Source organism: Pseudorasbora parva, chromosome 12, assembly GCF_024679245.1.
Source record: "Pseudorasbora parva isolate DD20220531a chromosome 12, ASM2467924v1, whole genome shotgun sequence".
Taxonomy (NCBI): domain Eukaryota; kingdom Metazoa; phylum Chordata; class Actinopteri; order Cypriniformes; family Gobionidae; genus Pseudorasbora; species Pseudorasbora parva.
Genome location: NC_090183.1, coordinates 3,945,022 through 3,970,021, shown reverse-complemented (window position 1 = coordinate 3,970,021; position 25,000 = coordinate 3,945,022). Strand labels below are relative to the sequence as shown.

General features: G+C 39.8%; 1 protein-coding gene across 2 annotated transcripts in view; it reads right to left on the bottom strand.

Moving 5' to 3' along the window:
- The window catches only part of slc12a5a (solute carrier family 12 member 5a), a 185,725-nt gene that overhangs the window by 38,501 nt on the left and 122,224 nt on the right, over positions 1-25,000 (bottom strand). For both annotated transcript variants that reach the window (XM_067458768.1, XM_067458769.1), the window contains exons 2-3: positions 15,291-15,385; positions 11,925-12,056 (exon numbers count right to left, since the gene is read on the bottom strand). In XM_067458768.1, the coding sequence (XP_067314869.1) occupies positions 11,925-12,056; positions 15,291-15,385 (227 nt within the window). The remainder of the gene's footprint in view (positions 1-11,924; positions 12,057-15,290; positions 15,386-25,000) is intronic.

The following is a 25,000-nucleotide window of genomic DNA, read 5'->3' as shown; positions in this document are numbered from 1 at the left end:
TAAAAGTCAGTTTAACATAATTTAAGTTGAAAAAACTTAAACATCCAAGTCGACTGTACTGCAAAAGTTCAAAATTTGCCTTTTTTTTACAGTATACATGAATATGGTCATTTTAATGTAAATATTGTAGATATTTTAGATATCTATTCAATTGATCACGTGTGTTTATCTGCTCTTTTACGGTGGCTTTGAATATTGAATATCCAATATGAATCTAAAGCCAGAACTATATGTTTTATAAATTAGTGCTAATTACAGTAATTGCCGTTAACTATTATATGGGAGACAATGTGACGTGCTGAAAGGAGCAAAGACAATAAGAACCGCAGAGAGAAAAGATGATTCTCTCCGGCATATTTTTAACCTTCATGAAAGACTGAGATTAGGACCCTTCAGATGGGAAACACACACACACACAGACACACCACACTCACACACACGCACACGGATCAGAACAAGTCATCCATACGCTCGAAGCGACAGCAGATGGCGAACTGGGAAACAAGACTTTTAATTTAATTAACCTGAAATAAATAAGAAGGCCTGAATAATGCATGCCATTAAATTAATATCAGCCATGCAAATGTGCAATTCTGTGTGGGATAATTTGATTTCTGAAGCAAGGATTAATTTCAGTATTAATGTAATGTAATACAATGTGGCTTTATGCATCACGTCTAAACAACGGCAATAATTATGTTCTATGATAAGGTCCCAAATGAAGTGAACCTCACACATCTGTGGTTTACAAGCAAGCCTTTAAAAATGTGGCTATTTATCAAGTCGGTATATAATGCATAATAGCATTTTTTTTATTTTAAAAATAAAAATGAATCAGAAAAAACAGCAACTACAGTTATATTTCAATAAATGCATAAGGTCATATAATTAAAGAGTTCTAATACAAATGCAAATACAACAGTTACCAACATTCTTTAAAACACGTTTGGAACAACATGAGGGTGACATTTTTATGTATTGTTTAGAGGTATGGGGAAACTCTTATTTCACTAATTTAATGCCTTTGTTTATTTTGCAAAAAAGGGTTATAAGAACAATTAATGGAGCTGCTCCAAGAGAACATACTACAGGACTGTTTCTGAGGTCAGGACTGCTTAAATGGAAGGATTTGGTTTCTTTACAAACTATACATAAAGCAAAACACAGCCTGTTACCGCATGGATTGCAAACCCTTTTTACTTTAAATAGTGAGACAAGCAGAAGAAATAATGATTTTAAACAACCTTTTGCTGGAAATACCCTCAAACAAATGTGTGTTTCAGTTTCTGGTGTGAAAAGATGGAATTATCTAGAAAATCGATTAAAATGTTGTTCAAATATTCTTCAATTTAAATATATAAGTATAAACAGAAGATATTTAATTTGTACAAAGATGAATGTAAAATTGTTAAAATTATAACAACGATGGTTTCGTGGTTGTTTTTGTTTTGAAAGTTGTCATTATTGCATTATTGTTGTTTTTGTTTGTTTATTCTTCTTTAAAGCAGAATTAATAATGAAATTTGAAAGTACATTACATCTGGACTGGACTGGTGAGGCCATCCACTTTGCGACTTTCTTAATATAAGAATGGGGTAGGAGTTTATAAGATTTTTTTTCTTCATCCTACTCCTGTTCTTCTTGTCATGGAATGTATTTTTGTTGTGTTTGAGGATTGTTGTTGTGGCATTTCATGTTGCATTACCATGAAAAGAGAATGCATAAAGAAAAAAAAAAAAATGATGACAGAATGCTCATTTTGGGTGAAAAATGCTAACTTGTTTCCGGGTTTTGGCCTCAGAAACCCCTGCTGCACTGTACAGTATATCCTGACCTGTAGATAGCTATAGATCAGGGATGGACAACATCAGTGCTGGAGTGTTGCTGTCCTGCAGAGTTCAGCTCCAGCCCTGATCAAACACACCTGAACAAGCGAATCAATGTCTTCAGGATCACTAACGCCACATCCACACGAAGCCAGAGCTTTCCCTATCCAATTTTTTCCCCCTCGTCTCCAGAAATATCTGCGTATAGATCCATGTGGACGAAACGCTGAAGCGATACAAATTTTTTTTCCATTTACAGCTAAACATGTCTACGTGTGGACGGGGTCTAAAGCTGTGTCAGAAAAACAGAGCCCACTTCACCTTTCCACAAGGAGAGAGCGAGTGAAGCGCCACCTGAGGCTTCCCAGTTCCAGGACTCGCATATTTCATCATTGGATTAGTGGAAGTGGAACTTCCATGGCACAAACATGCAAAATCCACTCTACATGGTGTTTGGACATTAATGTGTGTTGGCAGTGTGTGAACACAATCACCCTACAATGATAAAAATCCACCCACTTCATAATTTTTTTTAAATCCCCCCAAAAAACTAAACTCACTCATCATCCATGGCGTTTTCATTTTCTGAGGACTGTGACATATCCTGCCCACGGCCGCAGACTGACAGTCCTGCCCTCAGCGAATTGTACACTGTTTGCGATTTCCTCCGCGCTCCAGTAACATTAGCTGTATAGTCAATAATGCCTCGCCAGCAATGCCAATGTTCTGTTTTTGAATGTATGAGTGAGCATAAGACTCTTAATCTTCTCTCAGCATCTGAGCCATGCAGTATATTTGTTTTACACAACACACACAACCTTGAGGCAGATCGGCTACAACAGCAGAAGACCCCACCGGGTACCACTCATCTCCACTACAAATAGGAAAAAGAGGCTACAATTTGCACAAGCTCACCACAATTGGACAGTTGAAGACTGGAAAAATGTTGCCTGGTCTGATGAGTCTCGATTTCTGTTGAGACATTCAGATGGAAGAGTCAGAATTTGGCGTAAACAGAATGAGAACATGGATCCATCATGCCTTGTTCCCACTGTGCAGGCTGGTGGTGGTGGTGTAATGGTGTGGGGGATGTTTTCTTGGCACACTTTAGGCCCCTTAGTGCCAATTGGGCATCGTTTAAATGCCACGGCCTACCTGAGCATTGTTTCTGACCATGTCCATCCCTTTATGACCACCATGTACCCATCCTCTGATGGCCACTTCCAGCAGGATAATGCACCATGTCACAAAGCTCGAATCATTTCAAATTGGTTTCTTGAACATGAAAATGAGTTGACTGTACTAAAATGGCCGCCACAGTCACCAGATCTGAACCCAATAGAGCATCTTTGGGATGTGGTGGAACGGGAGCTTCGTGCCCTGGATGTGCATCCCACAAATCTCCATCAACTGTAAGATGCTCTCCTATCAATATGGGCCGACATTTCTAAAGAATGCTTTCAGCACCTTGTTGAATCAATGCCACGTAGAATTAAGGCAGTTCTGAAGGAGAAAGGGAGTCAAACACAGTATTAGTGTGTGCTCCTAATAATCCTTTAGGTGAGTGTATATATCAGTATATTATATATCTATGCTGCCTTCAAAAACCGATCATATGAAGGAATCTCAGGAGATGGGAAGTGAAGCTTACATTGGATTCAGACGTGCATTGATGCCTTGCTACCTTAGAATACAGCATTTTTAAGTTTTCGGACAACGCGCAAAACTGCAGCCGTAAAAGCATCATGAAAAGGGCATTTATTCATTCATTAAACCAATGTTTGGTTTGACGCGCCGTGTTAAAAACTGGCCGACCAATGAGATTGATGCCTTTGTGTTCACGTGCATGGAGCTGCTGTAGTTACAGTAAAACAAGATTTATTGAGTGACGCTCAAGCACAAAACGGTCTTGCTGAGCATACATTGCTAGTACAGTTTCTGACATTTCCAGTGCATGAGTTTGTCCGGAGATGCAACGAGGCAAGATGAATATAGAGCTGCCGGTCTCTGGTGTCTGAACACAAAGAGCTTTATGACAAAAGCCACAGCGACTACACAAATCTTCATTAGAGGGAGTTCTTAAGGAGAGTAATTGCAGATAGGATTCAATGGTGAGTTTCCATCAAATCCTCTTTGATCTGCAATCAAATCCTAAGCGGCATCTACTGTCAGGGAGTGAATTTGTACATTCACTCAGCGAAAACATTGTGGAAAACGTCACGAAAAACACTGGCGATAAGCGGGCCCACGATAATCTTCTGGTTTGCACGAGGCCTAAGGCTACAGGCAGGAGAGTTTTTAAAATGTATTTTATTTATTATTAGTGTTGGATCGGAACTCCACAGGAGGCCCAGACCCTCCACGGGCAACACTCGTCCTGTGAAAACCACAGTCAATCCAGGCGGAGGGAAGCAGATCTTCTTTGTCATTTCGACATCCTTCTCTTCATGCTAATGTGCGACACTTCTTGCCTGATGTCAGAAGAATACTAATCAGATTTACTGTCTGTCTGTGCCCTGCGCCGCACTACTCGCTTTAATCCTGATCTCAATAATGTCTTTCCGTCTCACAATCGTTTTTACAGCTTTTGACTTAATGACAGTGAATGAATTATTTCGGCATAGTCATGCCCGAATTTACATAAAACTTAACCGCTGGCCAACAGACACACGGCCAAAACCATAACTGAAAAAATGAGTTTTATTATTATAATATTGCTGTTCTATCAGTTAGGGTGTTTGTATCACTTAGAAAAAAAATGCTTACTAAAGATCAAGCTATATATTCTACAGATCAGAATATCATAAACCTGAGAGCATTGCTGAGGTGGATTTTGTATGGGCATATTTCACAAAGAGTGCTTTTGTTTGCTATGTGACAACTGAAATGAAACGAGATGATTGCAAAAAATAGCCAAGGCTGCTCATATATCACTTTCATTCATAAAATGTGTGTCAAGGTGAGATTACGGCTCACTTCTCACAAGAACAATACAGCTGTGCTCTTGAAAAGCATGTTTCAGTCCATTCCCAACCCCTGCATTCGTGAACAATAGCACAACACATATACCTCTGAGTCTGAATACATCAAAATCTCCCCTCTCATCCACTTTCATCTCTTGCATCCCTCTAATTACGAGCAGGATCGTTTGCATGTGTATAACACATCTGAGGAGTGAGAGAGTTTTTTTTTAGAGAGCAATTAGTAATTAAAAAGTGCTGTCGCCACTGGAACACTAGTTGAGGTGGAGTGTGGGGTCAGGATTTAATATCAGGCACATAATTAACAAAACAGAATGAAACATACTAACACAGACCAGCCTTCCATACAGCTCTGTGGGAGGAATTGTGGGAGGTCAGAGGAGAATGGCCAGACTGGTTTGAGCTGACAGAAAAGCAACAGTAACTCAAATAAGACTCGTCTCATCCGAGGTCTGCAGAAGAGCATCTCTGAACACTCAACAAACACACCGGTGACACTCCTGTCAGCTGAGAACTAGTCCCACATAGACAGACAAACTTTCATTGGCCACTCAGTGTTTAGTTGATCCTGATAAGCGCTCATTAGCTGCATTTCCACTTTTGGGCCAGTGCGAGCCAGGGCTTTCCACGGGCCGGGCTAATAGCCTTGAACCTGTGGCACCGAGCCCAAAACCATCCTGCGTTTCCACCGTCAGGCCAGAAGCTCTGCAGCGCTTCACTAAAACCCGCCCGTGACACACCGCTCTGGAGCAGCGTCACACAAACCCATCATTTCACCAACAAATGGAAGTTTTATCAGAAAACTAATCAAAAAGCAGTTTGTTACCATTTTTGCTATTTACTTAAAGATTTAAAACCCAATTATAAATGTTTTACAATAGTAAGCGATACACTGATCCTAATGAATTCATTTGTATCAAGATTACAAAACCATATCCCTGACTTTGTCGGATGAATTTATTTGTTCATTTGAATGCACTGCTGGGAACAGGCCTCAACTTGAACACTAACCCTAATAGAAGCCAATAAAGGAAAGAGTTTTCTTCTAATTAAAAGTTGTGTTCAGTTGTAGTGCAGGAACACATTTACCCACAGCGCTTCAACAGTAACCCCATAAACCTGATGAAAACCTGCCGTTCCTGCTGCAATTTGAACAGACAAGTCTCTAGATGGGCACACTTAAACCTCTGAGCACCACTGGAATACAAATGAAGCATCTCTCACGTCCTGACAAACATCAACACCATCCTATGACAGCTTCTGGGAGTTTAGATCCGCACAATACAGCCATTTATTCACTAACGCAACACTCTCAGCTTATACAAACCTTACCTTTGTTTGGCAAGGTATGATCACCATATTCATAAATGTATCTACATATCAACACAATATTTTCATGCAACTTCAAGGTACATATCATGATATCACCGTGGTGGTACTTTTTGCCTGATATATTTCTGTATCTGGCAGGCTCAGGGTGTGTCGGTTAGTCAAAAGTGTGGAGCCGACACCATGCGGGTTGAAATTAGTTCTCATTATGGAAGCTGCGGTGGCGTGACAAGCGAGTGTGAACGTCTGAATCAACAGCGCTTGGCAGCGGTCACTCTTCAGCCCATCCGACTCCATCCGAGCAGAGCTATGCTCAGTTTACTGGAGCAGGTGCGTAATCAAACCTCTTTCGTCCCGTGTGTATATGTGTGTGTGTTTGTGATTTCCCACGGGTGGCTTCCAGCCGGCGAGAGTCTCAGGTAAAGGCAGCAGAGAGCAGATGGGACAGCCGTCAGAGGACCCCGGCGGAGAGCCTCAGGTGTCCCATTCCCACTGCGGCTATAAAGACGCCACAGCACCCTGTGTGCTCGTCACCACCTGTCCAGCTGCAAGAACGACATGTGAGACTGCTAGATAATGGATTCCGCTTTAGGAATGACAGAGCAGTTTTCAACAGCTGCTCTACTGAAAGCTTGAAAAATACCTGATTTTAAAAGGACAGTTCACCCATCAATGAAAAAACTGCCATAGTTTACTCTCGTTACATCGTTACCCTCACGTCGCTTCAAACCTGAAGAAACATTTTGAAAAAAAAAAAAAAAAGTCCATATACACTGTATACAATACTGGTCAAAAGTTAGGAAACATTATTTGGATATATATATATATATATATATATATATATATATATAGTCTCTTCTGTTCATCAGGATATTTAATTGATCCAAAATACAGAAAAAACTGTGGATTTCTACAGTTGTGCTGATTAATATTCTTTGATAAACTGTGATACTTTTTTTCAGGATTTTTTGATTAAAAAAAAGAAGAAGAAAAAAGAACGGCATCTATTTAAAATGTTAATCTTTCTAATCAATATGCACTATCGTTTAAAAATAGGGGGTTAGTATTTTTTTTTCTTTCTTTAAAAAAAGAAAGAAATTAATATTTTTATTCACCAAGGATGTGTTAAAATTATACAAAGTGAGAGTAACGATTGATAAAAGATTTCCATTTTGAATGAATGCTATTCTTTTTAACTTTTTATTCATCAATTAAACCTGAAAAAAGTTCCCAAAAAGTATTATTCAATATTAAAATGTCCATATTTAGGCCATTTTTCATGTACTTATTTACACTACAAGTTCAAAATGTAATATATAGTTTATATGTGTGTGTGTAAAATGTAATAACTGATGCAAATCTGAATTTTTAGCATCATTCTTCCAGTCTTCAGTGTCACATGATCCTTCAGAAATCATCCTAATATGCTGATTTGCTGATCAAGGAATATTTCTGATTATTATCTGTGTTTAAAACTGTGCTGCTGCTTTATATTTAGGAGGAAACCATTATACTCCCTCCATTATTCTATGATGAATAGAGAGAGAGAAGCTATAAACATGCTGACAGTTTCTAAGTACGCTGATGAGATTCTTTTGCGACAAAACACATTTCTCAAAATATGATTCTGACAAGAACATGTCTCAAACATTAACCAAACCATATATGAACATAAATGCATGCCAACAGAGGAGAAGAGGAGAACAGCAAGGAGCTTGTAATAGTCTCCTCTCGCTTGGCTGCCCATACAGGAGCTGACAGCGTTAATGTGACTTAGTTCAGACGGGGTGAATTATTAAAAACCACAGCAATGGCAGGGGAAGGAAAAGGGCAGTGAATATCACTGTCAGCCCAACACGGATTACTGTGTGTATGCGAGCATGTTCAGAAATTGCACAAATAACTGCTCTGCGTCCCTGTCCCTTAGAGCTTGACATGAATTAGCATTTTTCCTGCGACTCAGTGTGTGTGTGTGCGAGCGTGTTCATGTAGCGAGCGTTGGCTAGTGGTCTACAGAGAGCATATGGCAACTGTAACGACCACATGTCACCGCCCGGAACATCTGATAACCTCTCGTTATGAGGCTTCATACTTCATAGCTCACCTTACATCATCCTTGAGGAGAAAAATAACATTTCCCCTCATGCAGTCAGCCCACGTCAATGTGACAAGACTGAAATATCTGCTGCGAACCAATTATCAACACAAGCAGTCATAGCAGCGCAACATTAAAGGCGAAGTGTGCCGTTTCTACACTACTCAGAATTGCAAACAGAACTAGACCTTGCACATGCAAAACCCGCCGTCATGAAGATGGATGGCTGCCAGAATGTTGCTAAGATGTCTTTTTTTTGCATGCTGCTTTGTGATATAGATCGGGTCTCCCTTTAATGCAAGGGATTTTAATGTCAGCCAAAAAAAATGCATGCATGGAACAGTAAAAACAACTAAATTTGATCAAATCATTCATGTCTGCACCACAAAATAGTGGTTATTACGGACTTACGGTATAAATAATTAATGTTACAAGTTTAAATTCAAATCTGTAGTGCAAGTAGGTGCAACTTAACTTAAAAACGCTCTTATGCAAAACGTCTCTTATTCTTAAGGCTAATAAAAATACAGTAAAAACAGTAATATTATGTAATATTATTACAATTACAACAGCATTTTTCTGTGTGAATATATTGTAAAATGTAATTTATTCCTGTGATCAAAGCTAAATTTCCAGCATCATTACTCCAGTCTTCATTGTCACATGATCCTTCACTAATCATCAGAAATTATTTGCTGCTCAACAAACATTTATGATTATTACCAATGTTGAAAACTTTGTTTTTTTGGCATAAACCTGATGCATTTTTTTCAGGATTAATTTGTGAATCGGAAGATCAAAACAACAGCATTCATTAGAAATGTAATCTTTTGTAACATGATAAACGTATTTGCTATCACTTTGATCAATTTAATACACTTTTGAACTCCTTCCTCGACAGCATTTTAAAAAGAAAGTTGCCAGCCATGGCAATTCATGGCCCCCAGAATATTTAGTAGTTATGAACATGCAATATATCAAAAGAAATAACAGAGCCTCTGCTTTTTGGTTTTAAACAATCTTACCATCATGCATTCATTTTTTACTTGAATGTGAGTAAGTGTTAAAAAAAAGCAACGATGATGATCAAAACATAGATGCTGGAGTCCATCAACACCCCCGAAGCTTCACAGTCCTGTAGCTCGTCCTGGGTCCACATTTCATTCAGTAACATTAGACAGTTTTGATTTATATGCTGTCTAAAGTTGATGATCACGTTACTTTATAAATCACTTGTTTCTGCCATTTTTTCGCCTTGGTTTTGATCAGGAGATTCAGTACTCTTTCAGAATATGCATAACAGGGCCCCCTACCGCATAACAGTGGAAACACGAAAATATTGATTTCCATCAGTGGCGGGGAAATAGTAAAACAATGTGCCGAATGACTTCTGTGCTGTTTTTGTGATGTAAAGACGTCTTTAGACTGAGAGAGAGCGTTTAAGATACCCGTGGAGCACAGCTGAATACTGACGAAGTGATTCGTATAAATGGACCCCCATGGTTGAGCGTGCGTGTGGGGATGTTGGGACATTTTCTGCTGGAGATGAGCGGATTGACCCTCTCAAAATGGAGGCTGATTGGAGAGCAGATGCTTTGCTAGACGAGCTAATTAAGTTGAAGTCGCGGTGTGAAACAAGAGGAAGATTATCGCTCTCCTCAATCGCGTTGAGAGGAAAAATCCAATTCCATCTCAGTTCTCTATTTCTCTCTCTTTCTCTCTCACTCGCTCTCCTTGTACAGCTGAGGAATGATGTATTGCAGGGTTTAATCTTTACTAAGTTTTTGGTCATTTTGACTGCTGGAGTAGAGGAGGCCTCAGGGGAATTATAATAGATATAGTTGTAACAAATGTCTTGCACATGCTCAGTACAGACTCTCTGTGCTAGAGAAAGAGAATCACTGAATCAGAACAAAATTAATAAAATAATAATAATAAATCAATAAATCAATAAAAGCTAATTCAAACCATAATATATATTATATAATATATTCTATAATATATAGTACTTTAACAGTATATCAAAAATAATAAAATATTATTGCACTGATTCACTTTCGGAGTAATCTGTAAAACAACCGATTGCATTTGAATTTAAGTGTTATCTGATTTTTTTTGGGGGAACTGTAAGATTAGTTATAAAATTAAATTGTACTCATCAAAAGCACCTGTTTTTATCAACCCATTACACATCCACAAAGCCAATCCAATCGCACAACTACTGCACCAACACCAACACAGAAATTGTGTATATGCAGCAGTTATGCATTTTTATATCATACAGCAGTACTTTAATATCATACACAAAAAAGTTACACACAAATTTGTAAACTGAATCAAGAATAGCAATCAAGAAAAGCAGAACTGAATCAATCGACTGGGAAACAGACTGGAACAGGCCAGCGCCGTGAGGGAGTTTATGAGCACGACCGAGGCAACTCTCTAATGAGCTCTCATTCTGGGATGCCGAGGGACCAAGGGAGATCAGGTCACAGGTCAAAACAGAGCTGGCTGTCATTTAGACACAGATTTGAGTCACACCCGAGATCTTGCTGCATTAACTTCGCCCAGTATCTCTTGAAGCCAATACAGAAGTGACTTAAACTGCAATTCCTCGACTGGCCACTAGAGACAGACTCCAAAAGGGAGCATAAAGTCATTGAGCCCCATGTTAAAATTATACACTGTAAAAAAATATGGACGTAGTGTCCGTGACGTCACCCATAGGATTCCGATAAGCCGTTCTGAAGCTGAAAGTGGGGCGAGCTGGGCGTTGCCATCTTGCGAGTGTGTCATCGCGTGTCACTCCCGGATAACAGAAGATGGGCAAAGGGGCCGGATGTGGGCGGAGCTTAGGTGACGCAATGACTATAGACGGCGGATAGATGGCTATCCACCTGTCACTCAAACTAACCACGCCCTTAATTATGCAGCATTTTAAGGCTTTATATAACGTAAATGAATGAGTTATAAAAAATATTCACCCCCTCAAAGTTGCCAGGAAGGTCAAAATTAGCCGTATAGGCAAAAAACACAATTTGTACCAGACTGTAAACATGTTTTTTTCTGCTGTAAAGTTGAGAATTTTAACATGGGGCTCAATGAGATTCTGTTCCCTTCTGGAGCCTGTCCCTAGTGGCCAGTAGAGGAATTGCAGTTTACATTACTTCCGTATTGGCTTCAAGAGAGATTGCCCCTTGGTTAAAATGCCAGAATTTCACAGCAGAATCTTTTTTTTTACAGTCTGGTACAAATTGTGGTTTTGGTCTATATGGCTATTTTTGCCCTTTATGACAACTGTGAGGTGGGTGAATTTTTTTTATAACTAATTTGTTTATATTATATAAAACTTTAAAGTTCTGCATAATTAAGGGTGTGGCCACTTTGAGTGACAGGTGGATAGCCGTTTGTTTGCTGTTATCACTTAACCTCAGCTCCAGTCCAGTCCCGTCCCGCCTCTTTGCCCATAGTCAGTTATCTGGGAGTGACGTGCTGCCAAGATGGCATTGGCTGACTTTATGCTTCAAAACTGCTCTTCAGAATCCTATGGGTGACATTTTTTACAGTCTTCGGTTCATACGCTCTGTCTGGCAGCAGCCAATTAATTTTCACCTGTAGCAATGGAAAACTAGACAAAAAATGTGTGAAGAAAAACGACATTGCTTTGAGTGTGCCGTGAGCATGTGTGTGTACCTGGACAGGTTTCTTGCGCGAGCCCTCGTTGTTTTCCGCCTCCTCATGTTCTTTGCTGCCCTGCGGCAGGTTTGAGTAGTTGGCGAGACTGCTGAGAAGAGACGACACCATGGGAATCGTGTCCATCTCCTCCTGTAGAGCAAACACACACACAGATCAAATACTGTGAGTGTTAAATAATTCACTTGTGCTGAGCATCTTCTGAAATGTCATGTTTATATTTACAGATTACAAACAACAAGCCCAAAGGACAATTTATTGCTCAGAGTTTACTCTTTAATTGCTCATGAATCTCCCAGTAGTGCTTTGTTTTCATGTTTTCTTTAAAGATGATCATCTGAAATTGAGGAAGTAGTTGTCAGACTGTAAGAATACGGAGCTATAAAATGTGCAGAGCTGCTCAGATTATTTAATCTAGGAAGAATTTGATGAGAAATGTTTAATTTGATGAGAAACCTGAGAAGCTGCCGAAACAATTTAGTGACAAAGTAGAGCGTGTTTACTGCACATTTGATCAAATGCAGTAGGTCATCCTCGCAAACCAAAAACATATACTGTACACGGTTATATCAGTTAGTCAGATAGCATACATTGGCCATTTAAAGGTGCACTATGTAGTATTTTTGCAGTAAAATATCCAAAAACCACTAGGCCGGTGTTATATATTTTGTTCAGTTGAGTACCTACAATATCCCAGATGTTTCCAACTATTTGTAAATTGTGAGAAAATTGCTATTTTAACTAAGGACAGGGACGTTTCAGCATTGCATTTGAGGGAGTCGCCTGTCAATTGCGTCATATCTGCGTTACCCTCGGTTTCGGCTTTTATTTGGCAGGAGCGCTTTACTCTTAGCAGTGTGAACAAGTGAACGCACGGAGTAAAGTCATAACATCTTTTTAAAAACACTTAAATGTATCTAATATGATAAACAGAGCTCCATTACCTCAAAATCATAACCGGAAGAGCGGATCTGTGCAGGCGCCCGGCGACTGTGTCCTGTCCCGTCATAATAAAAGTCCCGGTATTCGCGAGGCGAGTATTTGTTTAACAATCGCTCCAGCAGCTGTGCTCAGGTCACAACCCTCGGCCCTGCTCTGCTTTACACTACAGTAACGTTAATAACCGCATGCATGAACGTGATTACTGCCCGAGTCCTAATTTCCACCGGCTGTGATGAGAAGACCACATCTCCCAAGAAGCTGCGCTCACACTTTGCGTCATCAAACTACACATTTGTTTTGAATAGGCGCCCTCCAGTGGACGGAAAGTTGCATAGTGCACCTTTAAAACATATTGAATTTACATATATACATTCAGTGTATAAGAGAAAAAAAATTAACACTTAGGGTCCAATTCTCACTATTAAAGGTCCTGTTCTTCGCGATTCCATCTTTCAAACTTTAGTTAGTGTGAAATGTTGCTGTTAGAGCATAAATAATACCTGTAAAATTATAAAGCTCAAAGTTCAATGCCAAGCGAGATATTTTATTTAACAGAAGTTCCCTTTCAAAGCCTACAGCGAGCGGCCGGTTTGGACTACACCGCTGCACTTCCTGCTGTAATGACGTCACTAGAACCGTTTGTTGACGAACCCTCCGCCCACAAGAACACGCAAAATAAGGGGCGTGGTCTCATTGCTCTCCCACGTGGAGAAGAGCGCGCATTCAGCGCTTGCATCGCCCCGTTATGGTAAGAGACGGGACCTTTCCGGGCAAAGTGCGCTAAGCTGCTGTCCAATCACAACACGGGAAGCGCTGCCCAATCAGAACTCGTTACATGTTTCTGAAGGAGGGACTTCACAGAACAAGGAAATCATCAGGCCGTTTTTAGGACAGAGAAAACAGCGCTGTACAGATAAGTAAATTGTTAGAAAAATACTTTGTTTTTTTACACGCGAAACATGAACTCATGTTATATTGCACACTGTAAACATAATGAAAGCTTCGAAAACACGCGAAGAACGGGACCTTTAATGGTTGCTTATTAGCATGCACATTACTAGCATAACTATGTTATGCTAAAGCTATGTATTAGTACTTATAAAGCACATAGTAATGCATTATTCTACACACACACACACACACACACACACACACACACACACACACACACACACACACACACACACACACACACACACACACACACACACACACACACACACACACACACACACACATGTTGGTCTATGTGGTTTACAGGGACTCTCCATAGGCGTAATGGTTTTTATACTGTACAAACCGTATTTTCTATCCCCTTACACTGCCCCTAAACCTACCCATCACAGGAAACATTCTGCATTTTTACATTTTCAAAAAAACATCATTTAGTATGTTTTTAAGGCCATTTGAATTATGAGGACATTTGATATGTTCTCATAAACCACATTTATAGTGTAATACCAGTGTAATACCCATGTAGTTATACAAATTTGTGTCCTCATAAACCACATAAACAGGCTCACATATATATATGACCATTCTATGACCATATTCTACATCCTTTCATCCTAAACTTAACTATCTTACTACACTACAAAATCTTGGGTTATTATTTCTAACCCAAACCTGGGTTGAGCCTTTTGGGACACTTTTTTCTTTCTTTTTTTCTGTGTTTGGGTAGTTTTTATGTTACCCAGATCCTGGGTCAGACGTAACAACCCAGTGTTTTTTAAAGCGTAACTATTAATAAGCAGTAATTAGGAGTTTATTGAGGCAAAAGTTATAGTTAGTTAAAAGTGAGAATTTGAACCTAATGTCAATGGTGACCATAAAATATTTTAGATCGCATTGAGATCTTTGAATAGCAAATTTGGTTTAATTTTGGCCTTCACTTGCACTGATTGAGATCATGTCTGAAACTCTGAAAGACACAAGTCACAGTTACCATTTGCTCACTCTTTAATCTCATTGCCTACCAGGAGAAACAACGGAGGCATACAAGTAAAAAAGTAATTTTTTAAAAGTAATTTGAGACTTTTCAAAGTTGTTCCTTCAGCTGGACATTAACATTTTCTCCCCAAATCAGGATTTTAGGTGAAAATGCATATGAATGCATGCACTTTATAATTAACATCCTTTCTGCGGACCATTGAAAGGCAGTTTAAAATGCAGTAAAGCATGTGTTGCTTCTTTCTGGACTGAAGGCTCTTCAATGGCGTTCTCATCCACCTGCAGAGTTCAATGTCCTGGGGACTTCCTGCCCTTCAAACACTAATTATCCTTATTAATTACTGTCAGACTCTTTTATTCCGTTAATCACTATAGTTTGCATGCCTGTGCCTCACTGTCTAGCTCTAATGAGATTTTAAATGTGCCATCGTTGCAGGCTTATCGTTTAAAGTGTGTGCATGCGCTCATGTGTACCTCAAACAGGGCCATGTTCTTGCCGTCATATTGCTGGTTCTTCTCTGGGTCGGTGCTGTTGATAAATGGACTGCTCTCCTTGGGGTTCCCATCTCCTGTTAGCAAAAAACACAAATAAATCATGAGCATGACAGCAGGAGACTCCAGAGGGATTCACGAGCAGAAGCTGCTATGACCATTCCAGCACTACACTTGAGTTGCACAAAAGTAAAACACGTTTATTGCAAAACAGAGATTAGAAACAACTAGAATTCAAATGTGTGCATTTGATAGATGAGTTGATCCAAAGTGACTTTCATTGCATTCAATACAGTTCAATTCAATCAAAATGATATTGCCATAATGCCCTTCTGTGTGAGTTGCAAGAAATGCCATCCTTTTTCGCCCACAGTAAACCGCAGTGTCACACATACACTGGTTTAGAAATTAGCTCCGAAAAGTCCCATCCATCCATTCATCCATCATTCAATCTTATCCACCCACCAATCCATTATTCTAAATATCTATCCATCCATCCATCCGTCCGTCCGTCCGTCCGTCCGTCCGTCCGTCCGTCCGTCCGTCCGTCCGTCCGTCCGTCCGTCCGTCCGTCCGTCCGTCCGTCCGTCCATCCATCCATCCATCCATCCATCCATCCATCCATCCATCCATCATTCATCCTTTCTTCCTTCCATCCATCCATCCATCCATCCATCCATCCATCCATTCATCCATCCATCCATCCGTCCATCCATCCATCCATCCATCCATCCATCCATCCATCCATCCATCCATCCGTCCATCCATCCATCCATCCATCCATCCATCCATCCATCCATCCATCCATCCATCCATCCATCCATCCAACCATCATTCATCCTTTCTTCCTTCCATCCATCCATCCATCCATCCATCCATCCATCCATCCATCCATCCATCCATCCATCCATCCATCCATCCATCCATCCATCCATCCGGTAGTTAGATAACAGTACTTGAATTTGGATCAGATTTGCACTTTCTACTATCATATGCACGGCTGTCAGGGCGATATCATGAAAGCACACAGCAACATTAATTTGTAGCAGCATAATTAATGTCATTCTCACCATAAAATGCAAAACTGATACATCCGATTTTCCATTTAAGCCTTTTATCTGACATTAAAGGGGGGGTGAAACACTCAGTTTCAGTCAATCTTGAGTACCTATAGAGTAGTATTGCATCCTTCATATCTCCGAAAAGTCTTTAGTTTTATTATATTTATAAAAGAAATATGGGCTGTACCGAGTCTTTCCGGGAAAAACCGAGCGCCTGGAGGCGTATCGTGTGGGCGGAGCTAAAGAATGACGAGCGCAAAGCGATCTCAGTTAAGACAGCAGTAGCAAGCAAAACGGTTTTGCACGTCAGACTAGTGTAACGTTATACAGAGAACAGCAATGAAGTCCGTTAGCGCATTTGAATGACGAAGCACGCGGTCGTGTCGTTTACTGATGTTTACTCACGCGACGATAGCCGACAGCACAGACATTTGAAGCAGATTTACTCACCGGCTGCTTCCAAAGCAGGACCGAACCTTTATCGCTGGGACCGCTCCGTCAAAAACACACTTCTTTGGTATGATTTGGTAAAGTCCTGACAGCAGTGAACGGTGGAGATCTACTTTTGTGACGCGACTGAAGCAATGTTGTGAAGCTTCCCGTCATTTCTGCGTTCAAATCGGTTCAAATGCAGCGCTGCATTCCCGGAATGCTGTGCTGAAGCGTTGAAGTCGCTTCCTCTCTCGCTCTAGTCACGCGCACGCGCACCCTACCGGGAGAAGAGCCCGTACGGCCCATACAAGGACCTTCCATTCTATTAACGTCAACCCGACCCATACTCGAAAAAAACTCTCTGAAACTTGTGAGAAACCGGAAGGAGTATTTTTAACACAGAAATACTCCATCAAACGTCCAACATTAGTTTTTGAAACTTTGTCTATGTTTAGGATGGGAATCCAAGTCTATAACAGTGTAAAAAGCTCAGTATGCATGAAACAGAATTTCACCCCCCCTTTAAGTCACCAGTGATATTTCAGCTTCTTTAACCTCTATGCTCCTCTTCAGAAAAACCAAAGCCCTGATTACAGTTTAGCCATCCAGTTCCAGTCTGATTTCTACAGCGGTCATTCCCAGTGTACGAGCTGACAGCTGATCACCTCCTGATCTCATCCGCCCTGACTGCGAGGAAGCGGCTGCCTGCTGTCATCGCTTGATTGACGCTCCGGCCTCTGGAGTATTTCAGTCTGGCTGTCAGTCTGTCACGCTGCATTGAGTTAAATCACACTGTACCACACACTCATGCTTACATTACAACAGCAGTCTGCAAGGCCGGGGGCCTGAGGGAATATATATTTTTCCCCTACAAAATGTATCTAGAGGTTGACCATCACAAATAATTACCATAAAATTACAAAAAGGAAATCTAAATAAAAAGACACTGGTGTCAATGTGTCTTGTAACCAAATGCAACAATTCATGTTTTAATATTCAAATGTATATCCACTTTTATAGTCACAATATGCTTTCACTGTTCTTTAGTATTGTTAAACTTTAAATGATAGAATACAGAATAGAAAAAAATAGACAAACTAGAGTACGGTATAGTTTTTATAAAAATGGATGCAGTTTTGAATTTAATGACTTGCCCTATTCAGACACTTGTTTCACACGAGGACATGATGTACTTTCAGCATTTACAGATGCTAGTTGGGTATTTTCTATCCAAACTGGAAATATTTGTGCTTATTATTTATTTATTTAGCAGTTTGTCCTTTGATTAAAAACAGAACAAACGAACAAGACTGATACAAACCGATTACAAAAAAGTTGGGACACAATAAAAAAGAAATGCAATAATTTACAAACCTCATAATCTTATATTTTATTCACAACAGAATATAGATAACATATCAAATGTTGAAAGGAAGACATTTTGAAATGTCATGCCAAATATTGGCTCATGTTGGATTTCATGAGAGCTACACATCTCAAAAAAGTTGGGACAGGTAGCAATAAGAGGCCAAAAAAGTTAAATGTACTTAAGGAACAGCTGGAGAACAAATTTGCAACTTATTAGGTCAATTATCAACATGATTGGGTATAAAAATAAAACTCTCAGAGTGGCAGTGTCTCTCAGAAGTCAAGATGGGCAGAGGAGCACCAATTCCCCCAATGCTGCGGCGAAAAATAGTGGAGCAATATCAGAGTTTCTCAGAGAAAAATAGCAAAGAGTTTGTGGTTATCATCATCTACAGTGCATAATATCATCCAAAGATTCAGAAAATCTGGAACAATCTCTGTGAGTAAGGGTCAAGGGCAGAAAACCATACTGGATACCCATGATCTTCAGGCCCTTAGACGGCACTGCATCACACACAGGAACACAATCCACCGTGCCATTCGTTGCTCCCAGCTCAAACTCTATAGGTCAAAAAAGAAGCCATATCTAAACATGATCCAGAAGCGCAGGTGTTTTCTCTGGTCCAAGGCTCATTTAAAATGGACTGTGGCAAAGTGGAAAACTGTTCTGTGGTCAGACGAATCAAAAATTGAAGTTCTTTTTGGAAAACTGAGACGCCATGTCATCTGGACTGAAGAGGACAAGGACAACCCAAGTTGTTATCAGTGCCAGACGTGGACAGTAACTAAGTACATTTAGTTGAGTACTGTACTTAAGTACACTTTTTGAGGAGCTGTACTTTACTTGAGTATTATTTTTTCTGGAAACGTATTACTTAAACTGCAGTAAATTTGAAAGGCAAGTGTCATAATTTTTAAACCACTACATTCGTTTTCTGTTTCAGTTTTCTGAAAAGATTAGTTAATTTTAATTAAAAGATACTTAAGTACTTTAAAAAACAAATACTTCTGAACAGAGTAATATTTGACCAGTAGTACTTTTACTTTTACTCAAGCATTAGAGTTGTGTACTTTGTCCACCTCTGATTAGCGCTCAGTTCAGAAGCCTGCATCTCTGATGGTATGGGATCCATGAGTGTGTGTGGCATGGGCAGCTTACACATCTGGAAAAGCACCATCAATGCTGAAAGGTATATCCCACCCAGACATCGTCTCTTTCAGGGAAGACCTTGCATTTTCCAACACGACAATGCCAGACCACATACTGCATCAATTACAACATCATGGCTGCGTAGAAGAAGGATCCGGGTACTCAAATGGCCAGCCTGCAGTCCAGATCTTTCACCCATAGAAAACATTTGGCGCATCATAAAGAGGAAGATGCGACAAAGAAGACCTAAGAGTTAAGCAACTAGAAGCCTTTATTAGACACGAATGGGACAACATTTTTTATTCCTAAACTTGAGCAACTTGTCTCCTCAGTCCCCAGACATTTGCAGACTGTTATAAAAAGAAGAGGGGATGGCACACAGTGGTAAACATGGCATTGTCCCAACTTTTTTTGAGATGTGTTGATGCCATGAAATTTAAAATCAACTTATTTTCCCCTTAAATTTGAAACTTCTACATCATTGCATTCTGTTTTCGTTCACAATTTGTAGTGTCCCAACTTTTTGGGAATCGGGTTTGTAGATAAATAAAATGATAGATGGACAGACAGATGACAAAAAGATAGAATGATAGACGGACAGATAGATAGATAGATAGATAGATAGATAGATAGATAGATAGATAGATAGATAGATAGATAGATAGATAGATAGATAGATAGATAGATAGATAGATAGATAGATAGATAGATAGATAGATGATATCACTTCATCAGTTGCTCCACCTAATCACACAAGCTAATGCAACACACGTGACGACATAACTATGAAGATGAATGTTAATTGTGAGTGGATGTAACAGCATGTTCAGCTTCACAGCTGTCGAACACTTCACACTGAACACACACCGACTCCGTCGCACATCTAACGAGTAATTACAGAAGAGTGTTGTCATTAGCGGAGGTGATGTCATGAGGCATGGAGAACTTTCCTCTGAAGAGAAGCACATCTGATCCGGAACGTTACGCCGGTCACGGATCTCAATCCACCGTTATCATATTCCGTCCTTCCCAATCACACACACACACACACACTGTAGCGAGGGATGCCTTGACGAACGGGCGTTATATGAACCTGTGTGTGACGGAAAGGGACTCGTTGTGTCAGATTGAATCTTCCTTTCTCACACAGCACACTAAGTGAAACCTCCGTGGAGTCTGGAAACAGCTGATTTAATCCAGAAAATAACACCCTTGTTCATCTGCATTGGTCACGTTCGCTGACTTCTTCATGAAAAAGAACTGACACTTGGGATTGGGTTTACGTCAAAAAATGAACTATCCCAGAATTCAGCGGCCGGCCTTGTCTGACAGAGTTAAGAGCCACTGCTATGATGGTGCACAGCGAAATCTCATCTTTTCATTGGCTCAAATATTGTGACACATTGTCAAGGATTCATCAGTGTTGGTTACACGGACAATGTTTCCCAGGGACCTATAAATAGCAACGACTGGCAAAAACTCAAAGCAGTCTCAGCCTCAGACCTCATACAAAAATAGCACAAGCTTTCTCAAAAAATGCCATCTGATTGGTTGGCCTCATGCATTTTTATAGTACAGCTTTTTTTGTGCCAATTTCCAGATCCAAGACTTTGAGTCTAGACAACATTTACGCATTTGGCAGCCTTTTTAACCAAAGCGGCTGATGATGCATTCAGAGTAGCGTGTAGGCTACCTTAGTGCTCGATCCAGATACAGGAACTGGACAGAAAATGACGTGGAAAGAACTTGTCATTCCAAAGCATTTTTCCAAATAGCTTATTTTGTGTAGCAGAGACGAAATCAAGTCATACATGTTTGGAATGACACTAGAGTGAGTAATCAATGACAGTGTTTTTATTTTTGGGTGAACTGTCCCTTTAAATGCATTTAATGTGTGTTAGGTGTGTAATTAAAAATAGCTGAATGAGCTTTATTGCTAAAATATTTCCAGCATTTAGTCTAAATTGTACAGTCAACCTTTAAAATTTGACAATAGTCTATGATCAATATCTAAAGATTAAATTATAATTCAAATTAATGGATTCAATTCAATTCAGTTCAACGCATGTATGAAATCTAAATGTCTTGTGCATGTAGCCAAAGTAATACACATAATTTTAAATATATTGTTTTGCAATATTAGGTTTCATAATATACATTCCTGAACAAAATCTTAAGACCAGGGGATGCATTGCAAGTTTTACACATTTCGCACTAGTGGATCATAACCGGGTTGTAAGTGCTGCTTCAAAATGCCAAAAGAAGAAACAGGAGCAAGAGACAAAAAATAGAGAGTAGGCAATTTATTGAAAACTGCATTTAAACTGAAACAGGCCGTTCATCAGCTGATTAAAAGTTTAAGACCATAGCCATAAAAAGGTCAAATCTGCACAAACATATGGCTTTCATGGCATTGTCCTTCAAGCAGTCATACTCTCAAGATCTCCTGATGGCAAAGGCAAAAAGGCTTTCTCTCTTTGAACGTGGCAGGATTGTTGAGCTGCACAAGCAAGGCCTTTCACAACGCGCCATCGCTGCTGAGGTTGGACGCAGTAAGACAGTCATTTTACATTTCTTAAAAAAGAGTTATGGGACAAAAAAGTCAAGTGGTAGACCGAAAAAAATTTCACCTGCACTGAGCCACAGGAGCCAACGGTTTGTCTGTGAAGACACAGGTCGATCCTCGACCCATATTAAGGCCCTTACTGATGCTGACTGCAGCCCAACAACCATAAGACGTCATCTGCTAGAGAAGGGCTTCAAGAACAAAAAACGTCTTCAAAGGCCACGTCTCCTCCCACGACACAAACTTGCCCATTTAGAATTTGCAAAGGAGCACCAAACATGGGACATTGAAAAGTGGAAGAAAGTTTTATTCTCTGACGAGAAATTTTTTAACCTGGACAGTCCTGATGGCTTCCAACATTACTGGCATGACCAGGAGATCCCACCTGAGATGTTTTCTACGCGGCACAGTGGAGGAGGCTCCATCATGATCTGGGGTGCTTTTTCCTTCAATGGGAAAATGGAGCTTCAGGTTGTGCAGGGGCGTCAAACGGCGACTGGCTATGTGGATCTGTTGCAGCGGGCATCCCTCTTGACCGAGGGCCCCCGTCTGTGCGGTAATGACTGGGTCTTTCAACAGGACAACACTGCAATTCACAAAGCCTGCTTGACGAAGGACTTCTTCCAGGAGAATAACGTTGCTCTTTTGGACCATCCTGCGTGTTCCCCTGATCTAAATCCCATTGAGAACATTTGGGGATGGATGGCAAGGGAAGTTTACAAAAATGGACGTCAGTTCCAGACCGTGGATAATCTTCTTGAAGCCATCTTCACCACATGGAGCAACGTTCCCACCAGCCTCCTGGAAACAGTCGCATCAAGCATGCCGAAACGAGTTCTTGAAGTGATCATCAAGAACGGTGGGGCCACTCCCAACTCAGTCCTTTTTGACACTTTTAATACTGTTGTGCATTTATTTTTGGGCTATGGTCTTAAACTTGTAATCAGCTGATGAACGGCCTGTTTGAGTTTAAATGCAGTTTTCAATAAATTGCCTACTCTCTATTTTTTGTCTCTTGCTCCTGTTTCTTCTTTTGGCATTTTGAAGCAGCACTTACAACCCGGTTATGATCCACAAGTGCGAAATGTGTAAAACTTCCAATGAATCCCCTGGTCTTAAGATTTTGTTCAGGAGTGTATATTTCTATATCTTATAATATATAAATTTACTTTAAATTAAATTCATGAAAAATCATGCAAAAATGTAATTAAATATTTGAATGATAAAAAATGGTTATTTGTATTTTTTTAAAAACACTATCAAATAACTACACTATTAAATTAAGATACAAATCATTTAAATTTGAAATTGAGGGTGGAGTGTTCAGCGGCAAGACATGCAATTAATTGTTAATTAATTAATTACTTGTTATCAATAATACTGCAAAATGCATCTAAATAATTCCAAATGCCTTCTCCATAGCCTAAAATATTAAATAATATTGTATAACTATGCCTCATTCATAATATGTTATTATATTTTATAATATATAAATTGTATGCTATTCATTTAGTTCAAATTAAATTCATACAAAAAAGTACTTCATTAACATGTATATTTATGATTTAAAAATATTATACTTTGTGCTGGTGTTAAACTGCAAGACGTGCAATCAATTACTTGTTAACGATAATACTTTATTAAAGGATGTGTGATAATAAAGGATGTGGAAGAATCATAGACATATTTTTAAATACAACTGAATGTCTCATATTAATCATAATATGTTGTTAAAGCCCATATAAATTATATTATTAGTTTAATTTAGATTAAGTTCAAACAAAAATCTAATTTATATTATTTAAAATTAGTATAACAAATAAATAAAATAAATGGAAAATTGTGGTGGCATTTAACCACACTCATAAATATGTTCACTTAATGACTTAATGAATGTACAAAATTTATTAAGTGCAATTTGCAATTTCTAATACAATTTTTTTTTTAAAAGTGGGGGTACATCCTAATAGGAACATGCTCTAAAAGAGTCTGGAAAAAGCCTTCGTGACCTCCAGCCAAGATCAACAAAGGCTTGCAGCTGCAGGAGCGACCTGACCTCGCCGTAGCAGGAGCAGGAGCAGGACTTGCGTCTCTCTCGCGAGCTTTCTGTCGTTCTCGGACACTACAGGGGATGAGAACAGAGACGGCGCGCAGCAGACCCGCCATCTGTTGCCCTTGACTGCTGATCCCAGGCCAGTTTGAGCTCACCTCTCATTACATTTGGAGAAGCTCTGATCCTGAAGGAGTGCTAATGCACAAATCTGTCCAAAACATCTCTGGAGTTTGCTCAGAGGAACAGCGCATGCGAGCATTAATAAGACGCGCCGCCGAGGAGAAGCGCGTGCTTCTGACCTGTGCAGACACGGCCATGTTTCATCGCTGTTGAGGAGCATTTTAGAGAAGCTTTGTGACAAACGGCTGCACACTCTAACTCACAGATAATGATTCATGGCGCAGAGGTGGAGTAAACCTCTTACAGGGCCAGATCATGAGAGTGGGAGCTCGAGGAGGACGTCAGAAACTGCGCTTTATTCTTTCCTGAGAATGAGTGGATTCTGTCAGTGCAAAACTCAATGCTTTGATCACAGCTACACTGTGTGATCTTTTCCCCCATCTAGCGGTGAAAAGGTATATGACCATCCAGTGAATAATAGTTTCTGTTCCTGTTTCCTCTCAATTCTGATTTCGTTTTAACTCCTACGGTGGCCGATTTAGTCCAAGATTAACATGGCAATCCCCCTCTTCACATTCGACACGGTGCCATATATGTATACGGGTATGTCCCTCTTTGGCTAATGTACTTTCAAGATGGAGGAGGAACATGGCGACCGGCATTCGAACCCCTCACCCGTATGTATTTTCAATGGCATATTAAAAACTTACAAGAATACTTTATTACTTGAAAGAAGTAAATATACATTAATGAGCACATATATTTTTGAAAGAACTAAGTGTTTTTAGCTAAGAATAAACTAAAAAAGTTACACAGAGTAGCTTTAACGGACTCTGTCGCTTAGTTACGAACATCATCGTTTAACTGCCTGTCAATCATCGTCAGATTCGTCACAGTTCAAATCCTCCACAATCAGTTTAATCTCATACCGTATTGGAGAGA